The sequence below is a fragment of the Haliotis asinina genome, chromosome 14 (assembly GCF_037392515.1).
Source record: "Haliotis asinina isolate JCU_RB_2024 chromosome 14, JCU_Hal_asi_v2, whole genome shotgun sequence".
NCBI classification, from domain to species: Eukaryota; Metazoa; Mollusca; class Gastropoda; order Lepetellida; family Haliotidae; genus Haliotis; species Haliotis asinina.
This window is the reverse complement of record NC_090293.1, coordinates 7,918,202-7,938,898: the sequence shown is the minus strand read 5'-3', so window position 1 is coordinate 7,938,898 and position 20,697 is coordinate 7,918,202. Positions and strand designations below refer to the sequence as shown.

Here is a 20,697-nt window from a genome sequence, read left to right as displayed (position 1 = left end):
TCACTAGTATAGGTATGTAATGTAATCATATGTTGATTACTGCAACATATATGACATTTTGTAAGTTTACCACAATCGTAGATTACTATCAAAGATATATAAATTCGTCACTGTCATAGATATGTAAGTTGATCATTATGTATGGATATATAAGTTGATCATTATTGTGTATATATCAAGTGATTGATCGGTATCATATTTATGTAAGCTGGTCACTATCAGTAGTGTCATACGTGTGCATGTTGATCACTGTCACACTTAATGGTAAACCTGACTCCTGGAATCGTGGTCTTGTCTACAGGTTCTGATTTTGAAGGGAGTGTCTCTCAGCTGAACATGTGGCGGTCCGTCGAGACAGCCATGTCACCACCGTCACACACGTGCTTCCTAGGAAACGTCGGGGACATCGTCAGCTGGGACGTCTTCATTTCAACAAACCTGTCTGAGTCGTTTGTACAGATCCCTAGTGAATGTGACGGTATGGGTTCCACATTAATGCTTTGCAGAGAATATGAACATAGCTTTGAAATAGTTTGTTTTCGTTTTAGAACTGTGAACTGTGAGACAAGCAGATTGAGTTGTCGAACACTGGTACAAGGCCGGGGCCATTGTTGTGGCCACTATGATAAGAATCCTTACTGGAGGTAAACATAGGCAGAATTGGTGCAGGGCCACGATAGACTCATCAGCTGCAGTTTGTTGTGTTGAGTTGCGGCATGGTTTATCAAGTGATGGATTCCAGTCAAAAGTTTACCCCACTGTGACCCTTGATAGCAAGGCCCGTGCTCTCGTTGCGCATTCCAACCACTTTAAGCTAACGCTATAAGGCACTTAATTTACTTTGAAAATTTTGGTTAGAAGTAAATGTTATTCGATGTTTCCAAACAGAAGCCTTGCGCACCGTCTCACTGACAGGATCCGGCATGAGAAAGCAAAAACTTGAGACCTCAAGTATTCAGGTAGTACTTGAGGCGACACGCTGCAAAGGGAGTTGTATACTTTTAATACGATTGCATGTTTCACTTTAAATAAGGTATTTTGAGCACACTGCATGTTTCAAATGAAATAGAGTATTTTGAGCAGCTGGGTATTGTAATGTAAATAGAAAAAAACAGCTAGATTTGGTGAATATGTTCGTAATATTTCTTATAATAGACTGGAGATGGAGAACACTAAATAATCGCGGTCGGAACAGATTGACCGTAAAGTGCAACTAATGGTTCTGTATTTCAGACTCAGATGAATGCCTCTCCTCGCCATGTATCCACGGAGATTGTAAGGACGAACTGAATGGCTACACGTGTACCTGCCACACCGGTTACGAAGGAAACAACTGTGACGTCAATATAGATGACTGTCTGGAGAACGAATGTACTAACGGGGGCACGTGTGTGGACGGTGTGGCAGAGTACATGTGCAGGTGTACACACGAGTACACAGGACAGTACTGCGATGCTAATTTAGGTAATTTTGTGCGGTGTGTTCCATAAATGTTGGATGTAACAGGGATTCCGATGAAGAACAATTTAGCAAAAAATGTTTGCGGCAAGACTGAAAGAAGCGCTTGGTCAGGTTGGGTTATTTACGAATGAGTGAGTTCAGTTTTACGCCGCATTCAGCAATATTACAGCTATATGGCAACGGTCTGTAAATAATCGAGCCTGGACTACACAACCCAGTGATCAAAAGCATGAGCATCGATCTGTGCAATTGGGAACCGATGACGTGTGTCAACCAAGTCAGCGAGTCTGACCACCCGATCCCGTTAGTTGCCTCATACGACAAGCATAGTCGCCTTTTATGGCAAGCATGGGTTGCTGAAGGCCTATTCTACCCCGGGACCTTCACGGATCAGGTGATTTACGAGAGTGTTTGTCAGCGTATTCCAATTTCGTGGAATGGTGACGCCAAACACAAATTTACTGGGTCCAAACGAGATAACAGAAATTTCTCTTTACTGAATATTGCAATGTCAATCTGCAAACGACACGTGTCAACGTTGGAGACAATGTTAGAGATACGGCGAGAGGCGAGTGGTGACGAATAGCTATTTCCTATGTGACTCTTTATCCAAAGAATTATCTCCCTTGCACATTCAAACCAACACTGTGCTTGTTCTGCGCATGATTATGTTAGTATAGTTTGCATAACTTGTTACGCACTTTTGTGTTAGAAATATACCAAAACAAGCCTTTTGCAGTTCATGGACAGTGGACAACATGGGATAACTGGACAGAGTGTAGCACATCATGTGGACCAGGGGAGAGAACTCGCGCCAGACGTTGTGACAACCCACAACCACAAAATGGCGGAGACGCTTGCGAGGGCTCAGAAACAGAGGTCGGACTCTGCAACACAGGAGAATGTCCAGGTACCATAATGCTCCACTTTATATCCTTGTCTCCATTATTGCAGTCGGCTCCCAAAGAACTGATGAACTGCATTTCGGCGATTTGACCTATGAACAATTTCAGCAATAAAAAGCATCATTCTGTTTGGGCTGCTCAAAGGTAAAATCACCACAAAACGCTTTCAAATTTCTGAGAAAGAAAATCCATTCTATATACGTTCAATCATTTTTCAAAATTGTTATGTGATGAGTCATCTGCCAGTTCTGAAAGCCACCCGGAGCCAGTTTAGCGTTATCCTTTGTATTGTTGTGTCACCTACAGTCTGTGCAGAAGTGAGTGCCCCTGATCATGGTGATCTGGAATGCAGGAATATCAGCAATACAAGACTGTGCGAGCTCAAATGTAACGACGGCTATGACTTCGATCGGCCTCCGTTGTCTGTCTATAAATGTGGGCAGGAGACGGGATACGAATGGAGTTATGTTACTGAGGACAACCCAAATAGACGCTTGCCCAACTGTGTTGGTAAGTTTGGTGACTGACATGAGAGAGTGTTTGGTTCTTGTTTGAAGCAATAGCAATTTTACTATATGGTGGGGGTCTGTAGATAAGTACGTCTGGACAATCCATTGATCAACAGCATGAGCATCGATCAACGCAGTTGTGATACGATAATATGTGTCAACCAAGTCAGCCAGCCTGTCCACACGGTCCCGTAAGGCGCCTAACAAGCCTGGGTTGTTAAAGACCTATTAATTATATCTTCAGGGGTTTATGAGTTTGAAGGGTTTGCATAGCCTTTAGCACAATAACACCACTGGCTGTTTTTGCAAAGTTTGGGAATCGAACCCGAAACCAGCTGCACGAAGACGACTCTTAAACCACAAGCCTACCGCACCACCCTGTCGGATTGACGTAAACTGTGCATTTTGCTTATTAGAGTTAGATTACTCTATTAGAGGCAATGTTTGGATACTTGAAGAATATCATCTTCTTTTCAACCAGAAAGTAAGATCTATTGTTTTATCCCCCTATCGATTGACTTCAGAACTTCCAGCATATCCTGTGATAAAACGTCAATGGCGCACTACATTATGCCTGCGGGAAGACAATCCTTTGTATCGTCACGAAGTTGATAAATTGTCAGTGTTACAATGGTAGTATCTACCCATCTAACAAGCGAAAACAAACACAGTTATGACCGATATGCATTATTTTGCAGCAATAGAAAATGCTGATGAACTAGAGGTAGAATTCCAGGAAGAGTATGAAGATCTGAAATGTGTGGATGAAAACGAGGCTGACCGGAAATCAAAGGTGTTACTACGTGCCAGAGAAGAAACCAACCTCCTGCCTTGCATCCAAGATAACACGTGTTTCATCAAGGACATACGTGTCCCTGATTGTGAGGCTCAAGGACGGTGGAAGAGGGACATTACTTTCATGGGATTTATTATAATCCTTGGCGCTGTTCCGTCTGAACGTAAGTGCGTAATTTGAATGTTTCGCCATCAAACATGATTTAAACTGCGGATTTAAGTCAAGTTGACCTCTACTTTCAGTACGTTTTTCCGTATTTCTACTACAGTGTTCGATAAGTGGCCGGAACACAGAATTTTTATGTAACTTGTCGAGATATCTGTACCTGTCAGATGGCATGCAAACGTGTGTCGAGGGACTTAACACGGCCGTCAATCAACTGAACTCCTCGGCGTCAGCTGGGGACTTCACTGTGCAGCTGGATGGCATGAACTACTTTCTGACAGGATCCCCGACTATTGTCGGCACCGCCACCTGCCGTGTCGGATGGACCAGAGTTGAATTCTACTGTAGTAAGTAGATCAATATACTATCTATCTATCTGTCTATCTATCTATCTATCTATCTATCTATCTATCTATCTATCTATCTATCTATCTGTCTATCTATCTATCTATCTATCTATCTATCTATCTATCTATCTGTCTATCTATCTGTCTATCTATTAAGTGTATTTAGGTTGTGTACCTGAAGGGTTAGCTAAATATTTTTGCATTTATTTGTTTGGATCCATGAACACAACCTTTTATTCTCCACTTAGCTTGATAACTCCTACTAAGATCATGTCTTGCGTCTTACATGAGGACTGTCTTTTCAGTATATCCGCCAGGTGGCCATCTTTTGATTTAACTTATGGAGTAAATCAGAACAATGAAAATACAAAACACTGAACATGCATGCAATCAATGTTCATGTTCTTGTCATTATTGATATTTTAAACTTTTAGCCGCTTAATCAGAATTTGATTTATTAAGAACATTTGAAACGGAAGTCCCATAATGAAATGTAAAGTTATTTCTTAAAGAGTATTGACAATATTTAGATATATTCTCAGACGTCCATCAAAATCAGTATGTAGTAAATTCGAAAGGATCAAATGACACATTTGCTCAAAACACAAATCGACGTTTGTGATCTAGTTCCTTGTGGTCCTGGAACCTTCTACATCAACGGCTACTGTGAACGATGTGACATCGGCCGCTACAGCAACGTCAAGGCGGCGACATCCTGTCACGCTTGTCCCAAGGGCAAGTCCACACCAGGGAGGGCTTCCTTGAGTATAGAGGAATGCACAGGTACGTTGTAATACACTCAGTGGTTCATTGTGTTTACCAAGTTATTCAATCATCCGCGAATACATTGGGCTCATGAAATAGTATTTACGAATTGTATTATTATAAATAAATGTCGGCGCAAGAAATTTGCGATCCGTACGGTTGCCTAAAATTGCAGGCTGTGGCACAAGAAATGGACAACACAGAATTTTGTAAGGAAAATGTGATTATCAAAGCACTTAACATAAGGTACGAAGAACACCTGGTTTTACAGAATGCAGATGGTACAGCGTTTATACTCGGCGATTCTAGAGAATGTTTTGAAGCTACAGTTGACACATTAAACACGACTATGTCAATAATGTCAAATCTAAAGTAATGTTGAAAGGTGCCAGGAATGATATTACAGCGAGGCTGACAAATATTGAAAGGAATCAATTGTTTAAATTACTAGGTGGTTTTAACAGATATAGTTTTGAAAATTCGCTTTTTCAATTTCATGTTATGATACCAGATTGATAAGAATATCACTGCTCCCCCTTTTAGAATTGCTGTTCTGAAGGATTTACTCATTTGAAAATTGAACTATTCATTGCTGAAACTTAACTCTTCTGGTCATTTACCGAAGGAGCTGTATTAACTGTTATTCAAATGCTTGTGTGAAAACAGACAATATCAGAATTACTATTATATGTAAACCTGTGAGATGGGTGGTCTTGGTATGGCTGCAGGTTTTTCCTATGTAAATTCACTTTCAAATTCTTTTTCCTCTGTCACAATCTACTCATGTTTGCCAAAGCGGTAAAAAACAATTTAAAACATTGGTTGGATGCTGTATTTGGTTTGATAGTAGTGTCAGCCATGTAAAAGACCTTATAGCATCACTTAAGCAATTCCAGTGCACTTCGTCATTATCAACGGTTAATCCAGGTTATAACGAAATACCAGGAGAAGTTGAAAATATGTAATCCAACATGTTTTTTCCCACCTGTATGGTAACGCTGTTATCAGGACGCTACTATTACTTGAGAAAAGTGCAAAGTTTTATTTTTATCTTGAATGCATGTGGTACTTAAATTAAACAAATGTATGAAAACATATTTTTATATAAAACTTCTTTAAATACCACGTTGAGATCAGTTCAGAAGTTTAGAAGTATTAACACTCATTTTATATAAAAATCAACATAACTGATTGTAATCAATGTTGTTTTGTCAATGTAATGTTTATCGTATAACGCACTAAGTTTGGGGGTGTAAACTGCAGCGCCCACATATCCGTAATTTCAAATTTGACCTTCACCTTATTCTGTTTGGTCTGAAGGAAATACTGGTGTGTTTGACCTACTTTTAGATACGTTTATTATTTATAAATGTATAAAAGTTGTGAAAACGACCTTTCATGTTAACCACTTTAAACATTACATCCACAATAAGCATATCACTGAAAGTATCATTGCTGATAGCAAAGGCATACAAGCGAAGTTCTTTAATACGTGGATTGTACCTTGAACTCCCTAATGCAGATATGTCGATTTCTGAAGATTGATGGCCTTGATTTACTTATTGCAATTGATTGCTAAAATGCATGTTCTGATGTGGCTCTACAACTTGTGTATGGTTTTGAGCTGAATGTGAGCGTGAATGAGTATGTATGTCTGTGTTAAAATTTCAGACATAATTATCTCAGTTGAAAAACATCATGCCTCTAATATGAACCTCAGTAACAGAATAAATATACATAGCAACAACTTTATGCTTTAAACTCATTTTTCATACCTAGGAATACTCACTAACATAATCAGGTATGATCTTACTTATATCCTCCAAACTTACCTATGTTTTCTTATGTCAACTGGACTAAGCACTTTCCTGTGCGTGTGTCTGGTTTTATATCTAACAGGGGCTAGGAAATAAAATATTAAAAAAGAAAGAAATATAGAAGAAATGCAGAGTGACACAGGCCATCTTGTCTCCCAACACCCGCCGGTTTCGCTCTCGCTGAAACCACGTTGCAACGTTGTTGGTTGGTTAAAAATAGAGGCGACAGTAGTCGTAGCAGCATAGTGCCTCAAGACTGTGGAGTATGAGAAATGACAAGTTGAGGGACTGGTATTCATTTGCCCGAGTTATCGACTTCCTTCTGTCACCTTTACTTAATATAAGTTTTGTTCCCTTGAAAATGGTTCCATATATGTATGCATTATGTGTACTTACTATGATGTTGATCGTATCTTTCTGTGTTACTTATATTTTCAGTTGATGTGCCTGTACCCCAAGGTAACGTGAAGACTACACATTCTCCTAATATTTCAAAATATGTAATTTGTTTAAAACTGTCGGAATTAAGAAATTTAAGGACAACAGTCATTTCAAAATCAATTTATATCACACGAATTACAGACGTCTACCAACAAATATAACAAAAACAACAAATACATATACCCAGAGGCACGGACTGGTGCGTTTGGTTGTCTTTGTTCCTTAATATCGCGGTTGTAACAACAGCTGTATGGCATTTGGTGATTTGGACGATGACGTATATCATCCACCACTAGGTTGTCTGACCAGAATTTGGTTATTACCAGACTGGATGCAGTGTAAACACATTAATCACACATGCAGTGTAACACTGATATACTATGTAAGAGTTGATAAAATATTTTTCGAAAATTTCCTTTTGCTAGTAACTGTACACACCTGTAAAGATCCAGATTAGAACAGGTCTTCAGCAACCCATGCTTGTAAGTCGGGATCGGAATCACGTGGTCAGATTTGCTGTGATTGTTATTAAATTCCATAGATCGAGGATCATGATACCAGTTACTGGATTGTCTGGTCCAGACTCGATTGTTACAGACAACCATCTTGGTGCTGGAGTACTGCTTTTACAACAAACAATCAATTAAAAAAGACACACAAAAGAACAAGCAAAACAAAACAAACATCAAAACGAAAACAATACGCCATTGTACTGTTTGGAAGATTGTTTTTAATATAAAACTGTGTACAACTGATTACTATTTAAATCATATATCTCTTGTAAATTTGTTGTTCAGATTTCCCACTGGCTGTAGTTGCGGGTGTTTTGGCTTCTGTCGTAGCAGTGGTTGTTGTTGTTTGCGTCTTCAGGAAATGGTGAGTATGGTTCTGAAGTGATGAGGAATAGTCCAACGTGCATCCGAGACATACATCAATTTAGCCAAGTCGTTTCCGCACATCTCAGGCTCGCAGACTTGCTTGACACGTGTCATCCTATCCCAATTTCGTAGGTCGATGCTCATGCTGTTGCTCAATGGATAATCGGGTCAAGACTCGACTATTTTACAGACCGTCACCATGTAACTGAAATGATAAACACGCAGTAATGTTATTTTTTCATTTTTATTTTTTTCTTAAAGGAAGCATAAGAAGGCGAAGGTCAGCGCATCTAACACCAATGTCCAAGACACATCACCAAAAGGACAACACACAGCGAATGTCAGGTTCAAACCTGGTCCTCCATTTTCCACTGGAGAGGCGTGGCCGTATAACACCGACTCATTCTATTTTAGTAAGGACAGTTCCGATTGGTGTGCCACTGCGACGCCTCCCAAGACTACCGAACCTCCACCTGCATACAGACTATTATCTGTTCCTGGAACTCCTAACGCCTCCAATACGTCCATGGTGCAGTACGGAGCTGGGAGTGACATGACACGTAACGGGCAGAGCAGCGGGGATGTTGGTACACATGGTGTGCCAGAGAAAGAACTCGGGACAAACACAGAAAGGTCAGGTCGAGACACGGTGTCAAAGTCATCTGGAGGACAAGACCCAAGACGAAGGTCGCATGATTCTGGGAATGGAGGACGCATCTCTGAACTGAATATCCACCTCGGTGACACGAACTTTGACAGAAGGAATTCCATCTCCATGTTTAACATGGTCGCAGTATAAAACACTCAATTTTATAAGGTCTTATGCTGATGTCAAGGACGTAGGAATTCTTGATGCCATGACTGAGAAACCTATCTGTGTTTTAGACTTTGGTACGCTTGATACTGAATATCTATTTATCTACGTGGAAGTGCCTGTTGACATATACATTGTACATTTTTGTATGCAAACAAGTTTCAATATATTCGGGTTTTTTTCCCTTTAATGGTGTTATGACGCATCTCATTCATAATTGGCCCAGGTGACTGATCCGGTATCTGGGCTTCAAGGGAGATAATCCCTCACTCTCACCTCCTGAAGTACACTTCGTGGAGACGTTCTGAAATGGTTCGTATGGCGAAATATCTATCGATTTGTGAAGTGGCAGTAAAATATTCCATTCTCTACGGCACTGAGCAATGGATTCAAGACATTTAATGTAAAACGTTACTGCAGTTGACACAAGTGAACAAGAAAAGTATGGTGACCGAGAAGTGTTATCGCTTTAGGGTTTCTGCCACCATATAAATGCAAAAGGACAGGGAAATTTAGTATTTCGAGATATGACAAAAGACTATATTCTTGTAGTTCCATCCTTTGGTCGATTGAGCGGTCGAGCATTCGCGTTCTTAAAGGTCTCAAAGATCAACACGTATTTTGCTCAAAAGTAGTTTGATGAATGCTACTAGGCGGACGTCCTCAAAAAATGATTTATAGTGGACGTAAGGTCACCAGAATATGCTAAAACCGAGCTACCATTCATGACGTGCGTTACTAAAATTTCTCTGGAAATGGACTGCTTCTTTTTGTGACTCTTTAACTTATTGAGATATTAACTGTCCAAACGGGAGCCATGATAGTACCGGTCACACTGACATAATTTTATCTAAAATAAAACAGCAAAATAAGAAGTCTATCATCCTTTAAGTTGTGTCATCTGTAAAGTTCTCTATAAATAATTTCTGTATGTTTTTTTTCAGCTGTTTACCACTAGTGAGGACCTCTGTCGTAAACGTATATGACTTTCAATCACATCATGTCATGGAAGGACATTAACATGCACACATTTATTATTTTTTGGAACTACTGTTCATTTTTCCTGCAACGATCACCTAGAAAGAGTGCATAAAATACCGACCTTACCTCCCTTCTTGCGAGCACAGAGACCTCGTCATGAGCGAATGCGGTGGAGAGTAGTTATGTGTCGCTTTCTGCAAAGTTTCAGCAGCACCAAAGTCAGTCCCCTACACGTCACGACGTGTAACAGTCTAATCGCCTCTTGACTTCGTAAGAGAGTGAACTCTTTTAACGCCGCTCTCACTCATGCTCCATCTTTCTGGCGACGGCCTGTAAATCGTCGAGACTGGACCAGACACCCCAGTGATCAGCTACATAAGCATCAAAGTAAGCGATTGGCATACGATGACATTTGTCAACCAAGTCAGGGAACCTGACCATCCGATCCTGAAAGTCGGTGAAAGACTGAGTTGGAACTGGTTTGACTGACTTTACGAGTGATGTCATTAGTGAGTGAGATGAAGCGTTTTCGAATGATATGGCGAGTGAGTGAGTGGGTGAGTGAGTACGCCTTTAGCGATATATTGCCAATGTCACGACGGATGCCACCAGACATTTTGTGTTGAACTGTTAGAGAGGAATCAAACTGGTGCCTTAACCACCATGCTACCTATCAGGCCGAGACAGTCATTATGCTCGTATATCAGTCATTGGTCAAAAAATTGGCTGACTAGTGTCAAAGGCGTTATGAAATCTACAAAAGTAGCTTTCGGGTCAGGGCCAAAGCTAGCAAATGTTAAAACACAGGGAAATTGTTGATTTTCTGATTTGGCAAGTCCTATGGAAGTTGGTCAAGGCCATGTTCAGATTTATTTTCTGCTTCAGGCCACGTGCATTTGGAAGATTCATTACGTGAGTGTCACATGGCCAGCGAGCTACAATCCTCAGACCTACATTGATCTAGTTTACAGACATATAATGTTGTTCAAAGTAAACCTTTTTCTCACAAGTTAAATAAACATTCAGACATAAGTTCTAAAGAGAGTTCTATAAGCTCTTAATAACTATTTCTGCAGAAACAATATAAACAGAACAAATTCTCCACTATATGGAGGACGCATAATTTGTGTTTGAAAGAAAAATGAACTTTGAACGTCTAATTAATCCCAATGTCTCTACACCAGCAAAATATGATTCATGCTTAAAACATGTTTGTCATATTAAGACGGCGTGTTTTAAGTAGAAGATTTTGAACTGTAGCACATTCGATTTGACATCGTCACATGCACTCTTGTGAGAACACGTCTCATTAAAGACTGTGTTTATCAGAACAACAACATTGCTTTTCTCCTTCTCTATAGCTATTTGTTTTTATAAATGTAAGCTAATATATACATATAGATATAACTTAAGGTGTATTGCAGCCGTGAAGATCTGGGTTAGAGTTGATCTTCAGTGACACATATTTCCGTAAGAGGCGACTATTGGGATGGGATGGTCAGGGTCGCTGACTTGGTTGACACGTCATCGTATCATAATTGTGTAGATCAATTCTCATGATGTTGATCACTGGATTGTAAGAAATTCAACCTGCTTTACTTACTATATCTCGCAGCTTAGACATGCTATAGTAACGTGAAGTACCTCATACCTCACGTACATATCTATTATAAATATACATTGTACATACGTATACATACGTATGTTTAATGGACCTATTAATGTTGTACAGAGAGCCGTTGGCCCACATCTGTACTGAAGTGTAAAATTACTGACTGGATTGCCTGGTCTACACTCGATTATCTGCATACAGCTGGAATAATGCTGAGTGCGACACACAGCTAAATAAACTCACTCACCCATTCAGTAATTATTCTTTGTCAAAGGAAGCATCGGAAGGCGAAGGCCAACGCACCAATGTCCTGGACTGACCGACTTTAGTTTTACGCCGCTTTTCGTAGCAGTCCAGGAATATCACGGCAGGGGACACCATAGAGGTTCAGACAATGCACCCATATGGGGAATTGAACCCGGTACGAGTGACCAAGTGAACTCTTTAACCACTAGCACCAGGCTAACCCCTTTCCCACTCTCCCAACCCTTTTGCCTAGGAAACCTCAACAGGACACCACACAGCGATTATCAGGTTCACACCTTAGTGCGGCGTAACGTAAAACTAAACCCACTCCGTATGGTGCATTGTATCACAAGTTAGAAGAATTGTCGCAATATTATTCCCAGACAGAAACAATGCATCCAGGAGTGGTATTTACAGTCAAGCAACGTTCTGTCGAAGTTGGAGGGACAATGCAATTACTTCCAGCTATTCAAGACTCCACACAACAAATGATGACTTCATGAGTCAAATACCAAGGTTTTACATCGAGAAAACCGTACCTTCGACTCATCAGAATTCGACACAACAGTTTTAAACTATATATGCAAATATCCCCCACGTCACGTCGCGTAATCCGAGCTCCTTCCGAGTCAGGCTGATCGGGCGAGGAATGACATGTCAGCATGTCTTCGCCCAGCTGAGTGAAATTCCCACGTAACGCCATGTGCGGATAATGTCATCCTCACACAGTGCGCTCATTACAGATCGGCCCGTCTCAAATACGCCGTTTTAATCAATCATATATCTCGTCTACAACCTTCACTGTCACTTGAAACACTGGGAACCAGCCACACAGCCCAGTACTATCACGTATATGTAATGTATTCGACTTAAACCAAGGTTACTGGCTTACAACACCGGCTTTGATATGCAATTCTTTAAGTGCTGCCTGTGTGGAACAGAGGGTCCACATAGCGTTTTCAGGCCATTGGATTGTTTGCTCTTGTCTGGTCTTGTGTTTTCATTTTTCTCAATCTATTATTTCTATGAATATTACATACGTGGTGTTGTAAATGAAATTAAGCGTGTATTCCAGTTTCATTAGCCGAGAAATGAAGGCTACAAACTAAGAAATATCACAGAATGTATAGATGTGCTTACGATATGCTTTTTTCTGAAATGAATAAATACAGCCTAATATTTAAGAGAACAACGTAGAATTTCAATATTCTCCTAACAAAACATGGGTGCCATTATGACGTGATCCTTTTTCTTATTTATAATAACTTTAGTAAACACTGTATACCGGAATGGACATATCGTCTTCCTCTAGTTAAATTCCATGACATCAACGACTCAATGACAGATAAACACGTAAAGGTTGTCTCCTCCTGTCGAAAATACCCTTCTATCTCTCTCTCTCTCTCTCTCTCTCTCTCTCTCTCTCTCTCTCTCTCTCTCTCTCTCTCTCTCTCTCTCTCTCTCTCTCTCTCTCTCTCTCTCTCTCTCTCTCTCTCTCTCGCGTCGAAAATGTTGCGCAGGAAAGCGCTCGCTCGACACATGGAAGGACTGCGTTCGATTCCCGACATTAGTATCCTGAGCGCAAATAGCCCTATCCTAGTGTCTCCCGCTGTGAAATGTAGGAATACTGATATATATGTATGTATGTATGTATGTATGTATGTGTGTGTGTGTGTGTGTGTGTGTGTGTGTGTGTGTGTGTGTGTGTGTGTGTGTGTGTGTGTGTGTGTGTGTGTGTGTGTGTGTGTGTGTGTGTGTGTGTGTATGTATGTATGTATGTATGTATGTATGTCATCTTGACATGTATCAGATTTTCTTTGCACTGCGATACAAGTAAATATTGGAGGACGTTTTACGTGATGCATTGGTATACGTATTCAAATAACATCTGGTCCCAGGATCCTTTAGATCAAAATTCATAAGAAGGCGAATATTTCATAAAACATCCCGGCCTAAGATTTTATAATGAAAAAAAACCAGACAGTGTAACAAAACATAGATTTATTTCTCTATCTCGGCTATACACAGACACCGTTCAACAAACACAAACACAAAATATACATCGACATGCATCCCAAGAAACGAAGCCTTTCAAGGAACAAAGAGTTTTCTAGTGACGTCATCTGAGATTTCTAAAAAGAATGGTTACATGTAGTTAATACTATTAATGAACCCTCAAATGGTGTAAGAAACATTTACACAGTCGAAAGAGAATCCTACTGTCGGATTCCGAGTATACTGCGACTATATGTCTATCCAATAGTCATGACACCAGGTGTTCAAAAGTTTGAAAGTAAGGTACTTCGTTCCAAGGAACATTTCTAAAGCTTTGCCGAGGGGTTGATTGATATTCTTTAAATCATCAAAAGTCCCTTGACGCACTCACTTCGCACTCCAGTGGCGATCTTTAAATACAGTGGAAGCTGTCAAAACCGGTATTTGTCCAATCCGGCAAGTTGTAAACTTCGGCATAAACTCTCAGTTCCGTTCGCGGCTTGTACATTTATCATTAGCTCTAGAATTCGGCATGTGGTATAAACCGGATTATTTCTTAAGTCCCAATGAATGCCAGTTTAGACAGCTTCCACTGTATGTATATTATTGACCGTGGAGTACAGCGTTTCCTTTTTTCCGCAGATTCTGATTCTTTTGAACCTAAGTAAAGTCATGAAGGACTTCGTCTCCCTCACTCACACATGCATCCAGACTAAAACAAAAATCTCACAACCACAGACTAGATCAACACGTAATGACTGAATATCGACTTCAAACTCCGCCATACAATAATGCAAGTAAAGAAATGCTAATGATATTTTAAATACCTTTCTTTAAAAACTTAAAGCATGCTGTTGAAATAAATTACAGTTCCGGATAAGCTGGCAAAGATACATAAAATAGTAACCTGAAATGAGCTTGCAATTGACAATGATAAATATCAACATCTAACAACATGGAAGTGTATATACATTAACATACAAAATGAAAATGACATCAAACAAAGAACCTGATATGCACACACGAAAAATATACTCCTTATGATTATGTCATCGGCAAGAAGTTTCTTGAGCCAGTTAAAGCTTCAATAAGAGGACGCATCTTTGGTGATAATTTCAAGACACATACACGCTGTTAGCTTCGTATCAATAGTTTTCACATTTTTCCCAATCGAATGTCGAAATACAATAATGATTTAATAATTGCAATGTTTCATGCTTGCACCTGTCTGCCACCTGTTTGTTACAAAGGCAATTCATTTCATCATTTATGTATCAGCACAGGTGTAAATTTACACGACGCGAGGGCGTATGGTATGGACAATATCAAATTAAACGAAGCAAAGTATAGCAAGTGTCTTTATGGGAAGACCGTGTCAGTGGCCACATTTATGAAAACCTAATAAGCAGTGGTACACCACAAAACACTGAATACACTGAATGGATGGATAAGGACAAACTGCAAGCATCACCCAAACAAAGACGTTTTTCGTGAATAAAGCTTGTCCTTATCTGACTGCCCAACTTCTAAAAGTGCCATTCAAAGAAAGCGATTAGATGATTTGAATTACACGAATCTATAAATTCCATACCAGCATTTAACAATAGTTCTAGATTGGTGAATATTCAAGTGTTTTCTAGTGTAATCTAAACCCATGATGACTACACGTGGTCCCATTATGGAGTGTTGGACTCGTGGATTGGTTTTGTGGGTTGATCGGGTAGAGAAGCGGGGACGATGAAAGCTTTTCGGGGTTCGAAAATTGAAGTGATGATGGGTCTTGTTTGGTCACCTCCATATTAACGTCACTTCCGCAATTCACTATCATCAATACTATAAACAAGAAGTCAACTATTTATAAGCCGTGCATAATCCACACTTTCACTATTGCTCATCGACAAACACTCTGTTTGGTTCTCGACATGACCACAGGGACTTTTCTCTGTCATCAGCGTATTTGGAAAGCGAATATAAGGTTTACCCCGTACACGTATTTGATGCATCAAAACAGAGATCATTATATAAATTAGTTTGTTATCATATGGCATCTGATCATAAATAGCAGACGTAGGCATGTTCATCTCTTGTTGCGGTTACATTTGGCTATGTACACATGGTTTCTCCTGAACGTTGGTGGCAATTGTTGGGATCAGCAGGGATCTTGACATCTTGAGATACTGACATTGTGTGAGAGAAGGCAACACTTGGACCGATGTAATGAACTGTATAATAGGAACGCTCAGTGACAGTTATTTACGTCAGCAATTTTTCAGCCATATATTGACACGGGACGCTTATGTGATGCATAATGAATGGGTGGCATTTTTAAGGAAAAGTTGAAGAAAACAGGGCAAATGTTTCACAAAGCAAATGCAAATATTATAATAGTAACGCCATTTCTGGAAAAACATTCCAGGTACAGCTAAATCGTAATGGTCCACAGAAGAAAACCCCGTTAACCCGGAATCCCTTTACTCCGGACAGGCCTCTTCCTAAGAATGTGCACACTTTGACAATGTGAAAATATGTGTACACAGATTCGTTAATCGATAAATGTATTCACACGTTCGTTAACCAAGGAATGCATTCGTAGATTCGTTAAGCAAGACATGAATTCACACCTTCGTTAATCGAGAAATGTATTCACAGACACGTTAATTCAGAAATGTGAAACCAGCTTCGTTAATCTGGAAAATTCCTTGGGTAAGCTACCGCCCGGATTACAGAGGTTGCATTTTACATGTACATGAAAACCAAGTAAAATTGAAGACTTAGGGATGAAAGTATGTTTGGAGCCTGGAGCCTGGAGCCTGGAGCCTGGAGCCTGGAGCCTGGAGCCTGGAGCTTGGAGCCTGGAGCCTGGAGTCTGGTAAACCCGCAGTGTTATAGAAATGTACTATAGATCGTGCATTTGTAACTATGATACTCACAACAATCTCACAGTATCTCTTTATATATTACCCCTGGTCCCAAGAGCAAATACTCTGTTTTAACCCACAAAGTTAACACTTGACACAGCAGATAATACCAGTGATGAGGCTAGCTGTCATGTTCGACATCTTCAGATTGCTTGGATAACATGGGCTGTCTCTCCTCCTCAATTGGGGCTAACTTATCATCAAATTTGTTCATGACATCATTAGACAAAGTGTTTGCACCCTGTTGTCCATCTGCGTTCTGGGGGGCGTCCTCCTCCCTGATGAGACGGTCATGTGGTGTTGCAGAGTCAGTTTCCTCATCCGTTGTCTCATCCATGTACTTGATTTTGTCAATTCCGTTCACATGCTTATCTGAAATTGAAATGAAATTGTGAATGAGCAAATGCCGTTATGTTACCTTGAAAAGCACTTCGGTCGCTTCACAACATTTCAGAGTCATTTAATGGGTAAGGAAAGCTGGTAGAGAAACAGGTTGAAGATGTTTACGGCTTTGTTGAAACAGTGGTTTTAACATTCCAAAAGGGCTCAATAGGACATTAAGACGCTTGAGATTGTTGGAACATCCATGTTTCTATTGAATAAGGTTCTTGGATTCAATATGATACTGAAAATATCTGTTGTTGGGTTTTACTAGTACCATTCTATTGTCTGTAGCCACAAAAATACAATTCAATTTGAACATTTCAGAACGACTATTTCAGACGCATTGCGGCGTATGACCTCCACACCAAACCCTGAACACAGGTATTGTCTTAGACTAACGCTTAGTCTCTGAATATTTAATTGTGATATTGTGTATTCAAATTGAAAAGGACCGCCAGGGAGACCAGAGATTCAGAACCTGAGGAAATCTTTACTTTCTTCATTTAAGGCTTTAGCATTGCATTTAGGGCTTGGCAGTAAGGGGATCAATGTGGATCAAGGATTGTGAGGCGGAGCGTTTGATTTGCCAACAAATCTTAGCGTTACAAGCGATGTTTCCGTGACGGTCCCAAACGTATTCGCCGTTCGTCCTGTGGCGGATTCAAATCCGGGACCTTCTGATCTTAGTTCGTGCGCTGTCCCATGACCAAAGAGGTCACCTCATGAACAGACTGACCAGATAGGGGTGCCAACTGTTGCATGTCTCCACGCTTAGCTACGCATACATAGGTGATTGCGGGAAGACATCAATCAACTCTCCGATCAGTTCACGACTAAGGGGCGTATATGTACAAGTGAAATCAGTTATGTCCAGCATAGGAACAGTCCTCTCCACAGCAATTGTGCATCTATTTGCCGCTAGTCTCCAATGGAAAAATAAGGACTCTTGTAGCAAATTGTGAGCAAGTATCGATGGTATATTAAACTGTTATCACAATTATACCAATGTTCAAGAAAAAGCGTGGATTTTCAGCCTCTATTAAAAGAAACACGAAGCATGCATATTTGTTTAAATGTGCAAAGCTTGATGTACCCTGACTTATTGGTGCAGCGGACAACGGCTTGTTACTAAGCAGGACAACGGACTCGGTCCGGGGGCTAGAGGACAGTGGACTTCTTTCATAGGATCCGGGATCATATATCCCTGTCGACCGTCCGCCTCGGAACTCTATTGCTTCTGGTGTACCGTTATGTGGCTTGCCAGCTTTACCTGTGTCCAGCTTCTGAAGAAAAGAGAGAGTGAGTGAGTCGCGTGCAAGCCACTTTGAACATTTTTTTAATTAAAACGTAACTGCGGATTAGGGAAGGAAAGCCCGAATTCATGACGATAATTACAGTGCTTGTGAAACCCACGAGGACTGGTGTGCTGACTAACCCATAAACGTAATCTGGACAGAGATCCCAACCAATGGATATAGATTCCTAGCACAAATATTGGACGCAACTCTCCCACGCTGGCTTACACATCTATGACCTCATGTAAAGAGCGAAAGGATTTATTATCTCAGTTGTTCGGTGTTATTGTATATATCACAGTTGTAAAAGAAATATAACAGGGGAAAAAAGAAACTTTACAGATTTGACGACTTCTTCTATTCCAGCTGCAAATTGAAATAACCGTATTCAGTTTAATTATGCCTATTTAACTGGTTTTCATACCTGCAACATTTTCTGTGGTTGTGTTTTTGTGAGTACAATGATATGGGTTCAGTGAAATCTGGAGCAAGAATTCGCAATGCCCAGATCAATGTTGAGTTACAATACGAATTTATATCTATGTCTTCATCTTCAAAGTTCTTCAAAAATAAGATATCTAAGCTACCCATCTGTGTTGTGTATTCTGCGATCTATTATTTATTTAAACAAGGTTTAGTTTTTAAAAAAATATACAACCACGAATAATCATTCTTTGAGAGCATGATACAGATCCATACATCCCAATTCCACCGACCTTCATGCTTTTGAAAGCGTGTCGTTTCTTGCAGTGTCTGCTGGCGAAAAACCCTAGAGCAAAGAAGATGACTGCTCCAACAGCTACACCAACAATGACAGCCGTCCGCGTCTTCCCGTCCATGCTACCCTGGCCCACAGGTTCCTACAAACAGTGGATGGTATTGCAGCAGATGCATGTCTACACACAACTGACGGAAATCCTAGAGCAGAGGAAATTCATAAAGAGCGTATGACTATTCATATTTCAGATTGCACATTCAATCACAGTTTGAGATTAATCAGGATTTATCCATGGAATCAGTGGTTGCTTGCATGAGCATATGTCCATGTCATGAGAACACGGTGTCATTTAATCAGTTAGGCCTACATGCATGCACTACGAGCAAACCACCCTCGTAGGATATAATGTATAGAGACAGTGATGAAGATACATGATGATGAAAGTGAGCGTGTGTTTAGGAAAGAGTGCATGTGCGTTTGAGAGAGAGTACATGTGTGTTTGTGAGTGTGTGAGTGAGTGAGTGTGTGTGCGTGTTGGACTGAGTGTATATTTGAGAATATGTGTATGCTTGTGTGTGCGTAAGGGTTAGGGTATGATGGGTGTGTAAAGACGTGAAGTAGTCGTAAAGGTACGAAGCGACTTCTTCCGGGATGCTCGAAGTTCAAAAAAAGGAACTGTGTAGAAGATCCCACACGAAAGAAATGTCTACGTGTACCGGACAAATACGTCACTCGTCCAGGGAGAATATAGTTTACACATGTTATATACACTTCATTGCGCAACGCATACTATAAGTTGTTCACTGGTCACGAGGGGGCATGGGTTGATGTAACTGCATGTTCCTTTGTGAATCTTGCATCTTGCTGTTTTTCCCGTATGGTCTTAGTAAAGTCGCCGCGGTGTAATTCTCCTTCTTAATATTCACTACATTTGAACTTTTTAGTAAAAATATATTTAAAGGAATGCGAGACAAATCATTTCGTAGCCATCGCTAGACTTTGCAGATGACACAAGTAAAACATTTAGAGTTACCTCCCTTTGATCGATTTGCATTCGCCAAACATCGGTAATTTCAGTGCATCGTGCGAGATTTAATGATAATCGAGAAGAAGTACTATTATGTACCGAATCAGTTGCTGTTGGTACCGGAACTACACCAAAACATAGCGTTTACAGCACATTGTTAAAGTTGCTTACTTACATCTCAGTGACGTAACGCACATACAACGCGGGACGTCACTGCCCTCGTACACGTCATCACTCTTTTCACTATTACTGAGTGAGTGAGTGAGTGAACTGGATAGGAAATATATCCATGACATCACAGCATGTCAGTTAGATTATAATATGTTAATAGTTGTCGATTAGTGATGCACTTTTCCATGCTGGATATCAAAGCACAGCAGTTCTAAACAAGTAAGCGTATCATTTAGCGCCCAAATTTCTTTCATAGCTCTCTGGAGAGCATCAAAACATCTGTATCTATATGTCGTATCACAATCCTACCAGGTACCCAGCCACTACTATGTGAATAAAGACGTTTTAAGAAAACAGTAATTTGTCACCACTGACAATGCCAAATTGACGTAGGCTGACCTAGATGTCGACTTACCAACAGGCGTTCTGATATAGGAACATAGGATTCGAAC

At 40.3% G+C, this 20,697-nt stretch overlaps 2 protein-coding genes across 3 annotated transcripts in view; one reads left to right on the top strand and one right to left on the bottom strand.

Annotated features, from left to right (window-relative positions):
• The window catches only part of LOC137261660 (sushi, von Willebrand factor type A, EGF and pentraxin domain-containing protein 1-like), a 29,849-nt gene extending 20,066 nt beyond the window's left edge, over positions 1–9,783 (top strand). The window contains exons 17-26 of the mRNA XM_067799437.1: positions 302–478; positions 1,234–1,464; positions 2,201–2,371; positions 2,673–2,876; positions 3,574–3,834; positions 4,004–4,183; positions 4,811–4,966; positions 7,204–7,224; positions 8,004–8,082; positions 8,346–9,783. Of these exons, the coding sequence (XP_067655538.1) occupies positions 302–478; positions 1,234–1,464; positions 2,201–2,371; positions 2,673–2,876; positions 3,574–3,834; positions 4,004–4,183; positions 4,811–4,966; positions 7,204–7,224; positions 8,004–8,082; positions 8,346–8,883 (2,018 nt within the window). The 3' untranslated portion in view covers positions 8,884–9,783. The remainder of the gene's footprint in view (positions 1–301; positions 479–1,233; positions 1,465–2,200; positions 2,372–2,672; positions 2,877–3,573; positions 3,835–4,003; positions 4,184–4,810; positions 4,967–7,203; positions 7,225–8,003; positions 8,083–8,345) is intronic.
• A 3,940-nt stretch (positions 9,784–13,723) lies between these two features.
• The window catches only part of LOC137261406 (uncharacterized), a 42,345-nt gene continuing 35,371 nt past the window's right edge, over positions 13,724–20,697 (bottom strand). Inside the window, exons 4-7 of one of the 2 annotated variants that reach the window (XR_010954852.1) lie at positions 19,046–19,189; positions 18,128–18,317; positions 14,354–17,022; positions 13,724–14,160 (exon numbers count right to left, since the gene is read on the bottom strand). Coding sequence is in view for 1 of the 2 variants with exons in the window: in XM_067799151.1 (XP_067655252.1) it covers positions 16,772–17,022; positions 18,128–18,317; positions 19,046–19,189 (585 nt within the window). In the remaining variant the exon portion in view is untranslated. Of the gene's footprint in view, positions 17,023–18,127; positions 18,318–19,045; positions 19,190–20,697 lie in introns of both variants that reach the window. The other variant, XM_067799151.1, reaches the window with a different exon arrangement.